This window comes from Rhinoderma darwinii, chromosome 1 (assembly GCF_050947455.1).
Source record: "Rhinoderma darwinii isolate aRhiDar2 chromosome 1, aRhiDar2.hap1, whole genome shotgun sequence".
Classification (NCBI taxonomy): Eukaryota; Metazoa; Chordata; class Amphibia; order Anura; family Rhinodermatidae; genus Rhinoderma; species Rhinoderma darwinii.
The window spans coordinates 455,218,822-455,237,499 of record NC_134687.1 but is presented as its reverse complement, the minus strand read 5'-3'; the positions used below and the strand labels follow the sequence as shown (position 1 = coordinate 455,237,499).

Below are 18,678 nucleotides of genomic sequence, written 5' to 3'. Positions count from 1 at the left end.
TAAAAATGCACAGCCAATTACGGCACCGCAAAACCATGGCAATCGGTGGTACAAATTTGTGTTTTTGGGCAACGGGACACACTAAGATATTGTGTGAACCCAACCTAAAAGCTTTTTTCCAGCATTGCAGCTACTCACATATTAACTGTAGCTTGCTCCAAGATAGTGAATAACTAGAAATCTGGAAAAGAATTTTATGCGTTCTGATAAATATAATTAGTTCATCCATTTAATAAGTGTTTAGGCTGGATGGATACAGATTTTTATTATAAAAGAGCTAAAAAATAGCAGTGACCGTTTGATAGACGATACATCACTTTTTAAAGGTATGTATTCAAGACTTAAATTAAATGGGTATTCCGATTATAGAATGTTATGGCATATCACGAGGATTTCATTCTCATTGGTGGCGGTTTAACATCTAGAACCCTCGCCAGAACCACGGTCTCTGCCATTCTGCACAGCGCTGCTCCTGGCCACTAGCCGTCCAAGGATTTGCAACACAGCCTGATTCAGGTGAATTGGGCTGTGTGGCAGTTCCCTGCACAGCAAGTTGCGGGGCCACTGCCGTGCAGGAGAAAGGGCCTTAGTTAGTCGTACCGACTAGCCACATTATGAGAGCCATAAATTATTTTAATTCAATGTCAGGGTAGCTGAATGATATTTTTTTGTGTGAACACTTGAATTTTTTTTTCTTACTTTTGACTTATAATGTCAGTTATAGTATAATGTAGTTATAGTATAATGTATGGTATTAAGGCAGAAATCGCAGTGAAACCAGTAAGTCACTGTTAGTGTTGCTGGTGTCCATGTGTAAGGTCCTGCTTTTGAGCCCAGGCAATGACAGATTGACAAGAGAACTTGATAAAAACACAATTTTTAAAAGACGGCAGAAATATCTACATTTCCAGCAACAGTAAAAGGATTAAAAGACCTCAATCTCATTATAGTTAGCAGGGATCTATCATTCCCATAAGAGCATGAGGTAATAAGTATATTGACGGTGGAGAGAAGGTTAAAATAGCTATAGACTCAGGAGACATCGACATCATCTCTTTACAAACCCTTAGTGCAGCATCATCAAGAATATACAGTTCAGCTCTTGGCACCGGGCCATAAAAAAAAAAAATGCCCTGCTACATTGAAGAATTTAAAATATAAGATAGCTTTGATTTATTTAACATCTTTTGGTCACTGCATAATTCATATGTGTTACTCCGTAGCTTTGATGACTTTACTGTTATTCTTAAAAGAGGAATCTAGCGACAATAAAGAAAAAGCAACCTCTTGGTTTTGCTATTATATGTACTGCATGTATTTTAACAAAGTAGTTACATTCCTGTGTATGAGATACATAAGTCTTTTGTGTTCTTTCATGTCGACCATAAACAGTCAGATCCAAGTTAACTTTGAATGAACTTCCAATTTGGCCATTGCAAGGTTGGTCCAGAAAGATCCTCCATCGCAGCCTGTTTCTACGTTTACACACGCAGGCAGAGGTCTTCTGAGCACATTTTCCAAGATCTAATATTCCCAGTAGGTCCCAGTATATTGTGGGTGGTTTAAAAAAATTGCTTACTATAAGTTGAACTATTAGTCAGAAACCCAATACCAACCCCTATACTGCTGTGTGCATTACCAGCATGTGCAGAATATGTTATAATGCCGCATACTCTTACAGTGCTGCCCATCACTACCTTGGTTATCTAAACCAGAGATTGGTGCAACCACAGGAATGTCTGTGCAGCTTATGATCACTTATGTGAAAACTACCCCCCCCCCCCCGCCCCCCCAGCAGCAATTCACCGACAACTAGAGGGCGCCTTACTGGTAAATCCTGCCTCCCAGTTTGAGAACCACTGATCTAACCTATTTCATAGTTGTGAGGTTGGTACCTGAGCCGCAATGGCAAGATAAGACAAGAAGCATCCATTGACCACTTGAAGTAAGATGAACTGTAATCGTAATAGACATATCAAATGAGGGCATAAACAACTGTACATGGGTCATATAACATAGAGGCTCCTGTTGGCACTATTTATCTAGTTTTCCGTGAAATGCATGGGCACAGACCATCAAAGAGGCACTTTGCCAGTTATGTCTACCTCTATTACTACTCCAGTTGAACTATCTAACATACTTATTGTTAGAACATTGTCAAAGACTGTTAAAAGATACAAACTGCTGTGTTCATAATACTAGAATATGTGAAAAGAAGAAGGTATTATGGTACATAGCACACTAGACGACTAGCTGCTTTCTGTAACCATGCAGTGTGCCACGGCCTCTCTAATCAGTATTAACTGAAACTGTTACGAAGGAGGTAGTCCACTCTTGGTTATTATACCCACTAATGTAGCACTCTTCAACTTGACTCTTAACGCATTAAATACACAGTGGCAAGAAACTTTAGCTTGACTTTTTTAATGACTTTTGTTGTGTGATATCACGCTGCAAGTTATCAGTCAAGAAAAACTTTGCTACATCTGTGTTTTTTACCTCAATACCCACATGCACTATCCTAACCATATATAGTTATTTTGACACAGTAAAAGTCAAAAAATCGTGCACCCGCAATACGAGCTGGTCGTATAATCAGCAGATTATTGAATAGATATTACTCATTTTAAAAATCAATTCTTCGTTCTCCTCCCAGAAGTCCTCGGCAGGTGACTCTTTGATGGTCCAACTATATTTTTGCTCATTTCCAATATTCTGGTATTTAACTTTACTTCTTACTTCTCTCTGGAGTTCGGATTTCCTAAAGTAGACCGTGACATTTCCAGACCATTAAGAAAGATTGAAATGGATTTTGGGACAACGTTTCATAAATGCTGGACTGTTGTTGAGGTTTCCAGGCCATTGGTTGCTGAACTAAAGGAGTTTTACTGTATTTAATCCTGTTTGTGTAATGATTTTATTCTTTAGGTCCTATCATAGTTGCACAATGGGATGTTGTCATAGGTGTAGGTTTCAGAGCTTTGTTGCAGCTCCTTGGCGGTGCGCCTTGCTTCCCTAGCGATCCTCTGGAAACGACGCAAAGAGAGAATGATAAAGATTAGCAGAATGCCTTGTACTACAATAAAGATAAAGAGGCAGAGCTGCGAGATCAAGGCAAGGTTGCAGTACCAGTATTGACAGGTGGTCACAAGTTCATCCTCTGTTAGGTACATGATAACTCTGCCTTGCAGTGGCTCAGGAGAGGCACAAGTCACATCACGGTACAGTCCTTTACCCTGCTGTCCTTGCAGCCAACTACGTAGATAAAGGATGTCACAGTCACAGTGCCAAGGGTTATGCTTAAGATAGACCTCACGTAGATTTGGAAGCTGGTCCAGAAGACCATTAGTAATAGACAATAGGTTGTTCTGGTCCAAACGGATCACCTGGGTGGAAGCGGGAAAAGAGGTCGGCAGGGAGTTGCTGATTAGACCTTTATAGCTGCAATCCACAATTCCAGAGCTACAGCTACAAGGAGAGGGACATCCAGAGACCGCTGGTATCAAAGAGACTAGAAGTGGTGATAGCCAGAACCAATGCATCATCATCCTCCTTATGGTCTTGTCTGAAATAATAAAATGTTACGGTTAATAAAAATTTTAATAATTCAGAGGTTTGTAAATAAACACATAGTGGGACACAATACGGCCGTGTGCATGAGCCCTAAACGGGACAATACAAAACTGTGGTGCTCCAATGTCACCAGAAAAGCCCTGAGCTGGCCACACATTTCAGATAGCTGTGGGCTGAACGCTCGTTCGGCAGACAGGTATTCCTCCTGACTCAATAGGGAGAAGGAGTAAAGCCGCTGCCAGACTCCTCTGGCAGAAGTTTATCTCTTTGCAAACAAAAGGATCGGGCATGTTGGAATACAACATGTCCAACCCTTCTCTCCTCCAACATCTGCTGTCAGGCGAGAGTCGGGGCACCTCTGTACACATTAGATGGCCGTTCCTGCAAAAATAGGCTGACATACATATGGCCACACATAATTTTTAAACCTTCTGTAAAACATTTATTTTACATAATAGAACATAATTCCCAAAATGTTGGATCTCCAAAGGGAGATACTTGACAGTCATTGTGTATAAATTCACGTTTTCATTTATTTCTTCAAGTCATTAAAGAGTGATATTCACGTTTTCTAAACGAATACAGACGCCAGATCACCTAAACAAATATATTCCACCTAAAAAAAATACAGACGCTAGACCAGACCTATAAAACAAATACAGGCTCCCTAAATACAGAGCCCAGAACTCCTAAATGAATACAGACTCTAGACCCCCGAAATGTAAACCTCAGACCAGACGTTTTTGGGGGGTTCTGCAAGGCAATGCTTCATCGATTGCTAAAATCAATCAATAAAACTATATGGCCTTGTTCTTACAGTGCAGATTTGATGCAGATTTCACATTTGTTTTTTAGGGCACATTCACATTTGGCGAAATTGCTGTTGAATTCTGCTGTGGACAGTCCAAAGTGGAATTCTGCAGCAGACGTTTTTTTTCATTTCTTTCAATACATTTTTAGGAAACTTAGTTCAGGCATTGCAGAAAATAACTGCGGAATTTAGGCTGCGGTGCAGAATTTTCCCTCCGCAGCATGCACTGTTTGTTGTGGAAAAGAAGCGGAATTTCACTGCGGATTTCAGCCTTTGCAATGCAAAAACTGAAATCTGTGGCAAGTCCGCTGTGATATCTGCAACGTCTGAATTACCTGTCAAATATGCAAATGTTGGTGCAGATTCGTTGCGTAATTGCCCCAAATTTGCACCAACATTTGCAGCGGAAAAATTCTGCCTTGTCTGAACATGGCCTTAGGCCAAATACAGAAATGGAACCTAAACAGAAGAAATATATAAAGAAAGGCCTTTAAGTGTCTCCTCTTCTGCATCCAATTCTGTTTTTTGTCTTAAAAAATGCATGAAAAATCTGAATAAAATCTGAACTGTGTGAACAAGGCCTAAGGGTGGATTCACACATGGCAGAATTTGTATCAGAAATTACTGCAACTGAACACCAATTCCATTCGTTTTGTTTTTTTCTGCAGCAGGTGTATGGATTTCTGCAAGTATTATTCAGATGAATATAACTGATTATAAGTCGCAGAAATTTCTAAGGGTATGTGCACACGACCTCTTTATAGACGTAATGGAGGCGTTTTACGCCTCGAATTACGCCTGAAAAGACGATGTTCTGTGCAGACGAGCTGTCATTTTACGCGTCGCTGTCAAAAGAAGTGCAGGACACTTCTTGGGACGTTTTTGGAGCCGTTTTCTCATAGACTATTGAAAACAGCTCCAAAAACGGCTGTAAAAAACGCAGCGAAAAACGCAAGTTGCTTAAAAAACGTCTGAAAATCAGGAGCTGTTTTCCCTTGAAAACAGCTCCGTATTTTCAGACGTTTTTTGCTAAGCGTATGAACATACCCTTAAACAGAATCTGCCACGTGTAAATTCAGCCTAGGTCTAGGGCCACACATCGCGTAAAAATTACGCTGTGGAACCAGCCTAAAAATCCATACCAAAATCTGCAATGCAACAATATGCATGCATTTTATTGTTGATATTAGTGCAGAAGTCAGCCATGGATTTTTATTCCTTGCATTGCAATTAATGAAACCTGCGGTAAAACTCTGCAACAAATAAGTTATGCTGCGAGTTTGAAAATCCGTACAATCCGCAGGAGATTTTTTATGCTGTGAGTGAATAGGGTTATTCTAACATTATACTCTACTTTGTTGCAGAATTTATGTAAAGAATCTGCCAGACACAGCTTCTGTGTCGACGCCCGTGGTTACTCACTCTGCACCTGCTCCTAAGGGCAGATTCAGACGAACGTTGCGTTTTTGCGCGCGCAAAAAACGCTGCGTTTTGCGCGCGCAAAAAACACTTGACAGCTGCGTGTGTCATCCGTGTATGATGCGCGGCTGCGTGATTTTCGCGCAGCCGCCATCATAGAGATGAGGCTAGTCGACGCCCGTCACTGTCCAAGGTGCTGAAAGTGCTAACTGATCGGCAGTAACTCTTTCAGCACCCTCGACAGTGAATGCCGAACACAATAGCGAGAAACCTGTTAAAAAAAAAGAAAAAGTTCGTACTTACCGAGAACTTCCCTCCCGGCCGTTGCCTTGGTGACGCGTCTTTGGTGACGCGCCTCTCTTGACATCGGGCCCCACCTCCCTGGATGACGCGGCAGTCCATGTGACCGCTGCAGCCTGTGCTTGGCCTGTGATTGGCTGGAGCTGTCACTTGGACTGAATTGTCATCCCGGGAGGTCAGACTGGAGGAAGAAGCCGGGAGTTATCGGTAAGTCAGAACTTCATTTTTTTTTACAGGTTCATGTATATTGGGATCGGAAATCACTGTCCATGATGCTGAAACAGTTTAACTCTTTCAGCACCCTGGACAGTGACTATCTCCTGACGTCGCGTACCGGAAATTTTTTTGCCGAGTTCGGCCGAACCCGGTGAAGTTCGGTTCGGTTGTCCGGGTTCGCTCATCTCAAAGACACTCCGTTTGGATGTTTGGAAACAGAAAAGCACGTGGTGCTTTTCTGTTTACATTCATCCTTTTGACAGCTGGTGCGCTGTTTCAGTCGGTTCGCACGGAAGTGCTTCCGTGCGACCTGCGTGGCTTTCACGCACCCATTGACTTCAATGGGTGCGTGATGCGCGAAATACGCGGAGATATTGAGCCTGTCGCGCTTTTTGCGCAGCTGACAAACGCTGCGCAAAAAGCACGGACTGTCTGTACTGCCCCATAGACTTGTATTGGTCTGTGCGTGGCGCGTGAAAACCACGCGGCCCGCACGGACCCAATACACGCTCGTGTGAATCCCCCCTAAGTCTGGTCGAGTGACCCCTTCTTCCACCAATCAGCCTGGGAGGCTGAGGAGTGGGAGAGCCTATCACAGCCTGGCCAGACGGAGCTAGCTCCCGCCCTCTGTCTATTTATACCTTAAATTCCTGCTCCTCCTTTGCCTGTGATTTCTTTCAGTCTGTTTCCTGGCTCCGCCGCTGCTGCTGCTTACTACTTGTCTTCTGCTTCATATTGACCCTGGCTTGACTGACTATTCTACTGCTCTGCATTTTGTACCTCGTTCACTCCTGGTTTGACTCGGCTCGTTCACTATTCTCCTGCTCTGCGTTTTGTACCTCGTCCACTCCTGGTTTGACACAATATTGTCGCTAATCGTTTTAAAAAAAACAAAAAAAACACAGTAGTTATCTGCAACACAGCGCCTATTAGATTAGGTAGGAGATAGGGAAGTATGAAACTGGTGACAGAGACTCTTTTAATGTAACATCTGACCGCATCAAAAAATTCCATTAAAAACGCCATGAAAAATGCAGCAAAACGCTGTAAACGCTGTAAAAACGAGTAAAAAAAAAAGTGTAAATATATTGATAAATGTGGGCCAAGTGAATATAGCCTAAGACTGGTTTCACACGGGATGGAAATGCTGCAGATTTTCTGCGTCGAATTTTCGTGCGGAAAATCTACAGTTTATTACAGTTACAACCATGTGGATGATATTTGAACTACTCTCAACCACATGCTGCTAAACACTTTCCAGATGGAAATCAGAGCATGGTGCGTCTTTTCCAAACCCCAGCATGCTCATTCTGTTGTAGAAGGTATAATCAGCAGCAAAATATGCACATAAAGGCTGAGTTCACACGGGGTGAATATGCTGTGTAAAAGCACGCAGCGTATCCGCCCTGTGTTCCGGGGATTTCCGGGCGAAAAACAGCACCAAACTGTGGTGCAGTTTTTCGCCTGGAATGTCCGCTGCGGAAAACCCTGGAGACCGCTGCGGCCTGTGATTGGCTCCAGCGTTACCCCAGGAGGCAGGCCTGGACGAAAAAACAGACTCCTGGGTAAGTATAAGATTTTTAATTTTTTTTCTGAGTTGAGTTTTTGTGGCAAAATCGATGAGAACCCGCCACAAAAAATGTAACAACTGCTATTTGTTGCGGGTTTTACCTCCCATTGAATTCAAAGGGGAAAACTCGCAACAAAAAAGCAAATACAATTGACATTCTGCGGAATAAAAATATGCACCACATGTCAATTTTTGAGCGTTGTTTCCACTCCGTATTTACGCAGTGCGTGGAGATTTCTTTTATTTCATCCACTTTGCTGCTACTCTATTTGCTGCAGATTTTCTGCAACTAATTCCGTTGCAGAAAATCTGCAGTATTTATAAAACTTGTGAACTGACCCAAAATGTGCGTATTTTGCTGTTGTAATGCTATGGAAATGCTGCAAAAAAAAAAAAAGCAGCATTTCCTTCTCCTGTGAATCCAGCCTAAAACGTCTTCTGACATAATTGAGACATTTCAGGATATGTAATTAGTGGGATCAGTAAACAGAGACCACCACAATCTCTAGGACAAAGGGGCTACTGTTTCCCCAACCTTCAGCTTCCATTGGCAACACTGAGAGATGTTTGTGAGGGGAGAACCATTACAGTGGATTCACACATCTCGTACTTGCTTCCGAATATAAATTGTGGAATCTGCACCGAAATTGTAATGGCGGGGTAGGGAGACAGACAGGTGAGCCCTAATCTACCCGCCACTCAGTCCCTGCCTACTTGCAACGGCCCGTCCTAAGCGACGGCGTACAACTGGGCGACGGTCCCTACGCTCACTAAGTGCACGACAGACAAGGTTACACAGAAGCTAAGGGAAATTGGCTGTTGCCCACGGCAACCCCGTGAGCAACAAGAATAGTGGATATTTTTAGACCCAGCCCTATAGGTGACCAAAAAGTTGAATCTAGTAAAAAAATAACGTCCATCGAGCTTGTCTCGGGTTTAGCCTCCGGGCAGATTCTAGGAAAACCAGATTCTTGTGGTCGGTAAGGATCATAACCTGGTGCCTAGCCCCCTCCAGGAAGTGGCGACACTCTTCAAATGCCCATTTAATGGCTAAGAGTTCGCGGTTGCCAATGTCGTAGTTACTCTCAGTGGGTGAGAACTTCCTGGAGAAGTAGGCACAGGGACGGAGATGGATGAGGGACCTGGTACCCTGGGACAAGACAGCACCAACTCCCACCTCGGAGGCGTCAACCTCCACGATAAATGGTTCCATTTGGTTAGGCTGAATCAGCACTGGGGCCGAGATAAAGCACTTCTTAAAGATCTCAAAAGCCAGGACCGCCTCTGGAGGCCAATGGAGGAGATCAGCACCTTTGCGAGTGAGATCCGTAAGAGGCTTAGCGATGACCGAGAAGTTAGGAATAAATCTCCTGTAATAATTAGCAAACCCCAGGAAGCACTGTAACGCCTTCAGGGAGGCAGGTTGGACCCATTCCGCCACAGCCTGAACCTTGGCAGGGGCCATGCGGAATTCATGAGGAGTGAGGATTTGACCCAAAAATTGTATCTTCTGCACCCCAAACACACATTTTTCGGTTTTAGCAAACAGTTTGTTTTACCGAAGGGCCTGGAGCACCTTCCTGACATGCTCAATGTGGGAGGACCAGTCCTTGGAAAACACTAGGATGTCATCAAGGTACACTACAAGAAATACCCCCAGGTAGTCTCTTAAAATCTCATTTATGAAATTCTGGAAGACCGCGGGAGCATTACACAACCCAAAGGGCATGACGAGGTATTCGAAATGACCTTCGGGCGTGTTAAACGCAGTCTTCCACTCATCCCCCTCTCTGACTCGGATAAGGTTATAAGCCCCCCGAAGATCAAACTTAGAGAACCATTGGGCCCCCTGAACCTGATTGAAGAGATCAGGAATCAAAGGAAGGGGATACTGGTTCCTTACAGTGACCTTATTCAAGTTTCGGTAATCAATGCACGGCCTAAGACCACCATCCTTCTTCCCTACGAAGAAGAAGCCAGCACCTACTGGCGAAGTAGAGGGGCGAATGTAACCCTTGGCCAGGCATTCCTGGATATACTCTCTCATGGCTTCACGTTCGGGACAAGAGAGATTAAATATCCTGGAGATAGGGAAGTATGAAACTGGTGACAGAGCCTCTTTAAAGTCTATAATAAAATATCATATGCACTACATACAATTGCGTTTTGGTTTGTGCCATTTTTTAGACAATTTTCTGGTTAGTTGCATTTTTTCCCAAACGCAGCAAAAAATGCCACTAAACCCTCATGATACATTTGAAAACCGCTAGTGTATTTAGATGCATTTTTTGGCGCAGTTTAAATTGCAAGACATTTTCTATGTGTGAAGGAGGCCTAATAGTGTTTCTTATTTGCTGTGTGACATATTTATTAACCATTTGCACTAGAATTTAGTAACATTTGCGCAATGTGAAAAGTAGGTGTAGCTTACTGCTTGGTTAAGACTTACACACACTTATGAAACGCAACTTTTAAAAAAGTCTTCAAATAATGGGCAAGTAAAATAAATGTCCCTGGAACTGCTACGATGGAAAATTGTAATATCACATGCAAAAATTACAAATGCAAAATGTTTACAAATCTCATTCACATACGTAGCTGCTGCTGTTTTTCCACTCCAAATCATGGCAAAATTTAAGAATTAGCAATTACAAGTCTGGCGTACTAACTACCACCATATATCAAACATATAATTATAATCATATAATAGACAAAATGCAACCGTTTAAGAAATGTGTACACTTTATAATTGCCTGTATTCAAGAGTCGTGTGGAGTAGGCTGTATGGGGGCACGTGGAGTGAGCAGTCTGTGCTGTCGTATGGTGCCTCTATATAGCGCCATATTACAGCGGTATTCTTCCCTCCAGAAGTAATAGGAAGAATATATGCGTTATATGGCATCCGATAGAACATGGCACAATTCTGTTTCTTTAATACTTCCAATACTTGGGGCTTATAGGCTAGGAAATCTTTTAATTGTGTTTTCGAGCTTGAAATCCATTATTGCATATAATTAGTTCTTTATAAACTGGTATTTATTCTCATTAGTAAAATTCCTGAACCCTATAAAAATAGAATAAGGCAAGATATGAAATGGACTTACCCCCGTGCTGTCGGAATTATCCAGTCCCCAGGGACAGTGACTGCGCTGGTGATGACGCTGCTGAATGATAACAGCAAAGTGTCAGGGAATGATAAGAAGGCAGAAGGGTTTAAATGTATCCAGGGCAGGAAATTTAACCCTTTCCTGCACAAGTCACACCCATTCATGATCACGCAGCAATGGGCACAAGCAAATATTATAAACAGCAAGAGCCTGATAATGAAGGCGAATGTCCCAATTCTAGGTATAAGAGATTACAATTGTATCTGTTGTATACTGTGTGTACTGTTTTCGCCATTCAGGTTAACATAAGAATGAAAGGAAGGCCAGAGCCTATGTTGAAAAATCCTGGCAAAGCTACTTGTGTCTCAAATGCATTTCACAAACATACAAGAACTTCACATAATATTATCTTTTATTTTTCTGTCGTTTCTTCATTTGGGGTGTTTTTTTGGCGCTGATTCCGACGCAATTTCCGCGTCAAAATCAGCTGCGAAAAACTCATTGTGAACAGGTCCTAAGGACAAGCGTTATTCAATATGTTACAGTCCCTCCCGTCAGTGATCTGAGTAAAGATAGAACATGTCCTATCTTTCCTCGGATCGGAGACTCATATAATGTTTCACGGACCCGATTCACCCGCTAAAGTGAATGAGTCAGTGAAGACTATCGGGTGCCACTCGGATGCCGTCAAAAACGGCCCGAGTGGCACAGCGGTCGTATGATCTGTAAACCTCTTCTTTAGGGGCAGTCTCCACTTTCAACCCAAATCCTTCTGTCCTTCTTTGCTCCTGAAATGTTTCCTCTTTTGGAACTGATTAAACATTTTACTTTATTGTATACAAAATCGTCTTTCTCATTCCGAAGTGCCTATTAATTCCCACTCTGTACATTATATCATGACTGATGCTATTTGGTACATATAAAACATACACATACATGATGCATGATGTTTGCAGTAAGGCCAAGTTCACACGTTGCAAAAAATACTGCAGTTTTTCCGAAATGTACTTCATGCAGAAAATCCGCAGCATAATACAGTAGCAGCAAAGTGGATGAGATTTGAACAAAACACATCCACACGCTGTGTAAATACTGAGCGGAAAAAATGCTCAGAAATTGACCTGCGATGTCTTTTATTTAATTTGCAGCACTAAAGTTGCATTTGCGTAATCGCTGCTTTTGTGTTGCCGGTTTTCACCATTGAATTCAATAGGAGGTAAAACCCGCAACAAATAGCAAATGTTGCTTTTTTTGCGGCAGAAAAGCTGCGATTCCGTCGCAAAAAATGCAAATTTAAAAAAAACAATCTTATATTTACTCAGAATTCTGTGCTTCTTCATCCAGGCTGGTCTCCTGGGTTTACGATTTATCCCATGTGACCGCTGCAGCCAATCACAGTCTGCAGCGGTTACATGGGATAAAACGTCATCCCAGGAGGCCGGTCTGCAGGACGTCAGAGGGTATGTAGTATATGTGTTTTGGGGTTTTTTTACGTGCAGTTTTCCACAGCGGACATTGCGGAAGAAAACCTGCACCACAATTTGGTGCGTTTTTTCTGATGGAATTCCGTACGGCCGATGGCAGATACGCTGTGTACCTTTATGCAGCGTATGAGCCCTGTGTGATCGTAGCCTAATGTTTATATAAAAAACATAGACATACCTGAAAAAGTGGGTATTTTGCACAATTCACTTCAGGGGTATAATTACACACTTGTTTCAGAAATCCATGCACCTGTTTGCGAAACAATTCATGTAAGGAACACATTTTCATTCACAGAAATTTCTGTAACAAATCTGTCACGTGTGAAAATACCCTAAGGCCGTGTTCCCATGGTACCAGGGGCGGATTAATAGTACCATGGGCCCCCGGGCACTTTTTCAAGTCTGCCCCCCCCCCCACGAACTCTGAAGACAGAACTCTGAAGACGCTTTACCGTATATATTTGCAGATTTCTGTTTAGGCGGCCACAAATCTGGCACAGTTTTGAATTAGCTGTAAAAGCAGAATGAGCCATACAGAAGAGAAAAAGCAAAATACTTTTTATTGGCACCATGTAAAGTACCATATAATGGGTGAATTGGAAAAAACTGAGATTCCTCCATGTTTTTTGGGTTTAGTTTTTACTGTATATATTTACCTTCTCAGACCCAGAACAAAGTGCAGTACATATATGCAGCAACATAACCGAGCTCAGTACATATATACCACACCAGAACCAAGCTCAGTACATATATACCACACCAGAACAAAGCTCAGTACAAATATACAGACCCAGAACCAAGCTCAGTACATATATACAGCACCAGAACAAATACAGTTCAGTACAGAGATCATGTGCAAATTCAGTTTAACCCCTGCTGTATAAATTTGTACGACATAAAACAACAGCTCCCAGTATAGCCTGAACAATGGTTAGGTTATGCTGAGAGTTGCTATTTAACAAAAAAGAATGCTACCATCCGTCACCTCATTGCAGATCATACAGTGACTACAGTACTAATCAGTCACAGGGAGAATAAACATTTACATTGAGTGACTCACAGGTGATGTCTCAGATTCTTTTTTGTTCTTTTTCTCTTTTTTCTCTCCATCCGGTCCAGACTTCTTCCGGGCACGGCCCATTTCTGCAGTTTGCAGCTCAAATTTCTTCAGCTCCTCACTTTTCCAAAATTTCCGCACCTATAAATGAAGATTCAATTTCTCATGATGCCACACTCTATGCTTCTAAATATAATAGTATCATAAACTGTGCCCCTGAATATTATAGTACTATACACCGTACTCCTGAATATAATAGTGCTATACACTATGCTCCTGAATATAATAGTACTATACACTGTGCTCCTGAATATAATGGTAGTATACACTGTGCTCCTGAAGATAATAGTACTATACACTGCGCTCCTGAATATAATAATACTATACACTGTACTCCTGAATATAATAGTACTATACACTGTACTCCTGAATATAATAGTACTATACACTGTGCTCCTGAATATAATAGTACTATACACTACGCTCCTGAATATAATAATACTATACACTGTACACCTGAATAGAATAGTACTATACACTGTGCTCCTGAATATAATAGTACTATATACTGCGCTCCTGAATATAATAGTACTATACACTGCGCTCCTGAATATAATAGTACTATACACTGCGCTCCTGAATATAATAGTACTATACACTGTACTCCTGACTATAATAGTACCATAAACTGCACTCCTGAATATAATAGTACCATACACTGTACTCCTGTATATAATAGTATTATACACTGTGCTCCTGAATATAATAGTACTATACACTGTACTCCTGAATATAAGAGTACTATACACTGCACTCCATACCATACACTGTACTCCTGCATACAATAGTATTATACACTGTGCTCCTGAATATAATAGTACTATACACTGTGCTCCTGAATATAATAGTACTATACACTGTACTCCTGAATATAATAGAACTATACACTGTACTCCTGAATATAATAGTACTATACACTGCATTCCTGAATATAATCATACCATACACTGCACCCGTGAATATAATAGTACTATACACTGTACTCCTGAATATAATAGTACTATACACTGCATTCCTGAATATAATCATACCATACACTGCACCCGTGAATATAATAGTACTATACACTGTACTCCTGAATATAATAGTACTATACACTGCACCCCTGAATATAATAGTACTATACACTGTACACCTGAATATAATAGTACCATACACTGCGCTCCTGAATATAATAGTACCATACACTGCGCTCCTGAATATAATAGTACCATACACTGTACTCCTGAAGATAATAGTACTATACACTGCATTCCTGAATATAATAGTACCATACACTGTGCTCCTGAATATAATAGTACTATACACTGTACTCCTGAATATAATGGTACTATACACTGTGCTCCTGAATATAATGGTACTATACACTGTGCTCCTGAATATAATAGTACTATACACTGTGCCCCTGAATATAATAGTACTATACACTGCACCCCTGAATATAATAGTACTATACACTGTACTCCTGAATATAGTACCATATACTGCGCTCCTGAATATAATAGTACTATACACTGTACTCCTGAATATAATAGTACCATACACTGCACTCCTGAATATAATAGTACTATACACTGTACTCCTGAATATAATAGTACTATACACTGTACTCCTGAATATAATAGTACTATACACTATGCTCCTGAATATAATAGTACTATACACTGTACTCCTGAATATAATGGTACTATACATTGTGCTCCTGAATATAATAGTACTATACACTGTGCTCCTGAATATAATAGTACTGTACAATGTACTCCTGAATATAATAGTACTTATACACTGTACTTCTGAATATAATAGTACTATACACTGTACTCCTGAATATAATAGTACTATACACTGTGCCCCTGAATATAGTAGTACTATACACTGCGCCCCTGCATATAATACTACCATACACTGCACCCCTGAATATAATAGTACTATACACTGCGTCCTGCCCCTGAAAATAATAGTATTATACACTGTGCCCCTGAATAAAATTGTGTCAAACTCTGTAAAGTAAAACACCACACATACTAACAATGCCACCTGTAGATAGCGACAGTCACAATGCCCTTTTTAGATAATTGTAAATAAAATAAAATAAAAAAGAGGGATGCCGGACTGGCGTCTTGGTTATCCGCCTGAGGAAGACGCAAGCCCGGCGTTGAAACGCGTAGCAATCTGTTTACCTTGCTTTTATGCAATAAACCAACTTTTATCAACCAAGCAGCGCCTACAGTATCCCTCTTTTTTATTTTATTTTCTTAACAAGTTTCATCAAGGCAACTCCTTTAGGTGTTTGCGTTTGGGGATCGGCAGCAGCTTGCACCTCTTTGCATTTACCTGCCAGTATTTGCAATTTGGAAAAGGAAGCACATATTTTGTTTCCCTGGAAAAACAAATCTCTTCTGGCGCCGTGTCCTTTTTTCTTTTATCTATCATTACTTTTTAGATAATGTCCCCCGTAGATAGCGCTAGTTACAATGCCCCCGGTAGATAATGTCCCCTGTAGATAGTGCCAGTTACAATGCCCTTTTTAGATAATGTCCCCGTAGATAGCGCTAGTTACAATGCCCTCTGTAGATAATGTCCCCTGTAGATAGTGCTAGTTACAATGCCCTTTTTAGATAATGTTTCCTGTAGATAGTGCCAGTTACAATGCCCTCTGTAGATAATGTCCCCTGTAGATAGTGCCAGTTACAATGCCCTCTGTAGATAATGTATCCTGTAGATAGTGCCAGTTACAATGCCCTCTGTAGATAATGTCCCCTGTAGATAGTGCCAGTTACAATGCCCTATGTAGATAATGACCCCTGTAGATAGTGCCATTTACAATGCCCTATGTAGATAATGACCCCTGTAGATCTCGCCAGTTAGAATGCACTCTGTAGATAATGCCCCCTGTAGATTGTGCCAGTTACAATGCCCCATGTAGATAATGACCCCTGTAGATAGCACCAGTTACAATGCCCTATGTAGATAATGACCCCTGTAGATAGCGCCAGATAGAATGTACTCTGTAGATAATGCCCCCTGTAGATTGTGCCAGTTACAATGCCCTAAATAGATATTGACCCCTGTAGATAGCGCCACTTAAAATGTCCTCTGTAGATAATGCCCCCTGCATCTTTTACTCCCAACGCTGCCCAAAGCAAAAAAAAAAACATTCTCATCTGTCCCAGTTCCCCCTTCTTCCTCCAGCGACGCAGGACTGGTCAGAGACCAGACAGCGTCATCCAGCGTAATGGCGCAGTCGGCGTGATGACATCATCGCGCCGACTATGTCATTAGTAAGGTGCCGAAGGGGAGGAAGGGAACGGATAGTTCCCTGTCTCGCCAGCGCTACAGTAAGCAATTGTATCTGCATCCTAAGGATGCGGATATAATTGGGTGAGAGGTCCCGCTTCACTCCGGTTCTCTGAACCGGCTGTAAATGTAACAGCCGGTACAGGAGAACCGGGGCGAACTGGGCGCCCTTCCAGCCTCGGGCCCCGGGCACTTGTCCAGATTGCCCTCATTATAATCCGCCCATGCATAGTACGGATACGCTGCGTAAAAATCACGCAGCGTGTCCGACCTGGAACCCACAGGACTTTCCATTCGAAAAATCCGCTGCAGAAGGAAGCCGTTCATACTTAACCCCTCCCTCCTCTGATGTCCGCTCCGGCCTTCCTGGATGACGTTGCAGGCCATCTGACACTGCAGCCTGTGATTGGCTGCAGCAGTCACATAGGATGCCATGTCATCCCAGGAGGCCGGACTGCAGGAAGAAGGATGGCGTTCTGGGTAAATATGATTTTTTTTTCTTCTGCCATTACGATTTTTGCGGCGTAAATGCTGCGATTACGCCACAAAAGTCGCAATGCTTGGCTTACTGTTGCGGGTTTTGATTTCCATTGAATTCAAAGGGTATGTGCACACGATGAGAGGCTTTTACGGCTGAAATGACAGACTGTTATGAGGAGAAAACAGCTGCCTCGTTTCAGCCGTAATTCCTCCTCCTCGTATTATGCGAGGCGTCTGTGACGCTCGTAAATCTTGAGCTGCTCTTCATTGAGTTCAATAGAGAACGGCTCAAATTACGTTGCAAAGAAGTGCCCTGCACTTCTTTGCCGAGGCAGTCAATTTACGCGTCGTCATTTGACAGCTGTCAAACGACGACGCGTAAATTACAGGTCGTCTGCACAGTACTTCAGCAAATCCATTCAAATGAATGGGCAGATGTTTGCCGACGTATTGTAGCCCTATTTTCAGGCGTAAATCGAGGCATAATACGCCTCGTTTACGCGTGAAAATAGGTCGTCTGAACCCAGCCAAAGGGGAAAACCCGCAACGGAAAATCAACAGAAACGCGGCATAAATGGAAATTAAATTGCGCATCACATATCACGTTATGGTTTTTTTCCGCAGCGTGGGCATGAGATTTTCTAAATCTCATCCACTTTGCTGCTACTGTACATGCTGCGGAATTTACGCAAACAATCCCGTTGCGGAAATTCCGCAGCTTTTACACTACGTGGGAGCCCGGCCTAAGAGTATGTCTACATGTAGCGGAAATACTGCAGATTTTTCAATGCGGAAAATCTGCAGCGTAATACAATAGCAGCAGAGTGGATGAGATTTTTTAATCCAGGTTTTTTTAATCGCAGCATGTCAATTTATGCTGTGGAATAGTTGGTTTTCTGTTTACAAGTTTTCCCTATTGAATATACTTACCCAGATTTCTCTGTTTCTGCGTCCAGCTGGCCCCCAGGGATGACGTTTTATCCCATGTGACTGCTGCAGCCAATCACAGGCTGCAGTGGTCACATGGGATAAAACATCATCCCAAGAGGCCGAGCTGCAGGATGTCAGAGGGACAAGTCGCCATGACTACTGGTAAGTATAGGCTTTTTTTTAAAAAATTTAACCTGCCGTTTTCCTATGTGGACATTCTGGATGAAAAACTGCACGTATCCGCCCTGTGTGAACATAGCCTTAGGGTGTATTCAGACATTGCAGTTTTGCCCCCGAGGCTGCAGATTTTTTTGCAAGAATATTTGCAACTGAAAATTAGTTCCATTCATCTGAATTGAGTTGTTTCTGCAGCA

At 42.1% G+C, this 18,678-nt stretch overlaps 1 protein-coding gene across 1 annotated transcript; it reads right to left on the bottom strand.

Annotated features, from left to right (window-relative positions):
- Positions 1 to 1,838: 1,838 nt before the first annotated feature.
- GP1BB (glycoprotein Ib platelet subunit beta) lies at positions 1,839 to 11,073 on the bottom strand. Its single transcript, XM_075854329.1, has 2 exons — positions 10,994 to 11,073; positions 1,839 to 3,565 (listed from the first exon to the last, which is right to left on the bottom strand). Exon 2 carries the CDS (start codon positions 3,546 to 3,548, stop codon positions 2,925 to 2,927), a length of 624 nt encoding a protein of 207 aa, XP_075710444.1. The 5' UTR covers positions 3,549 to 3,565; positions 10,994 to 11,073; the 3' UTR covers positions 1,839 to 2,924.
- Positions 11,074 to 18,678: the final 7,605 nt, after the last annotated feature.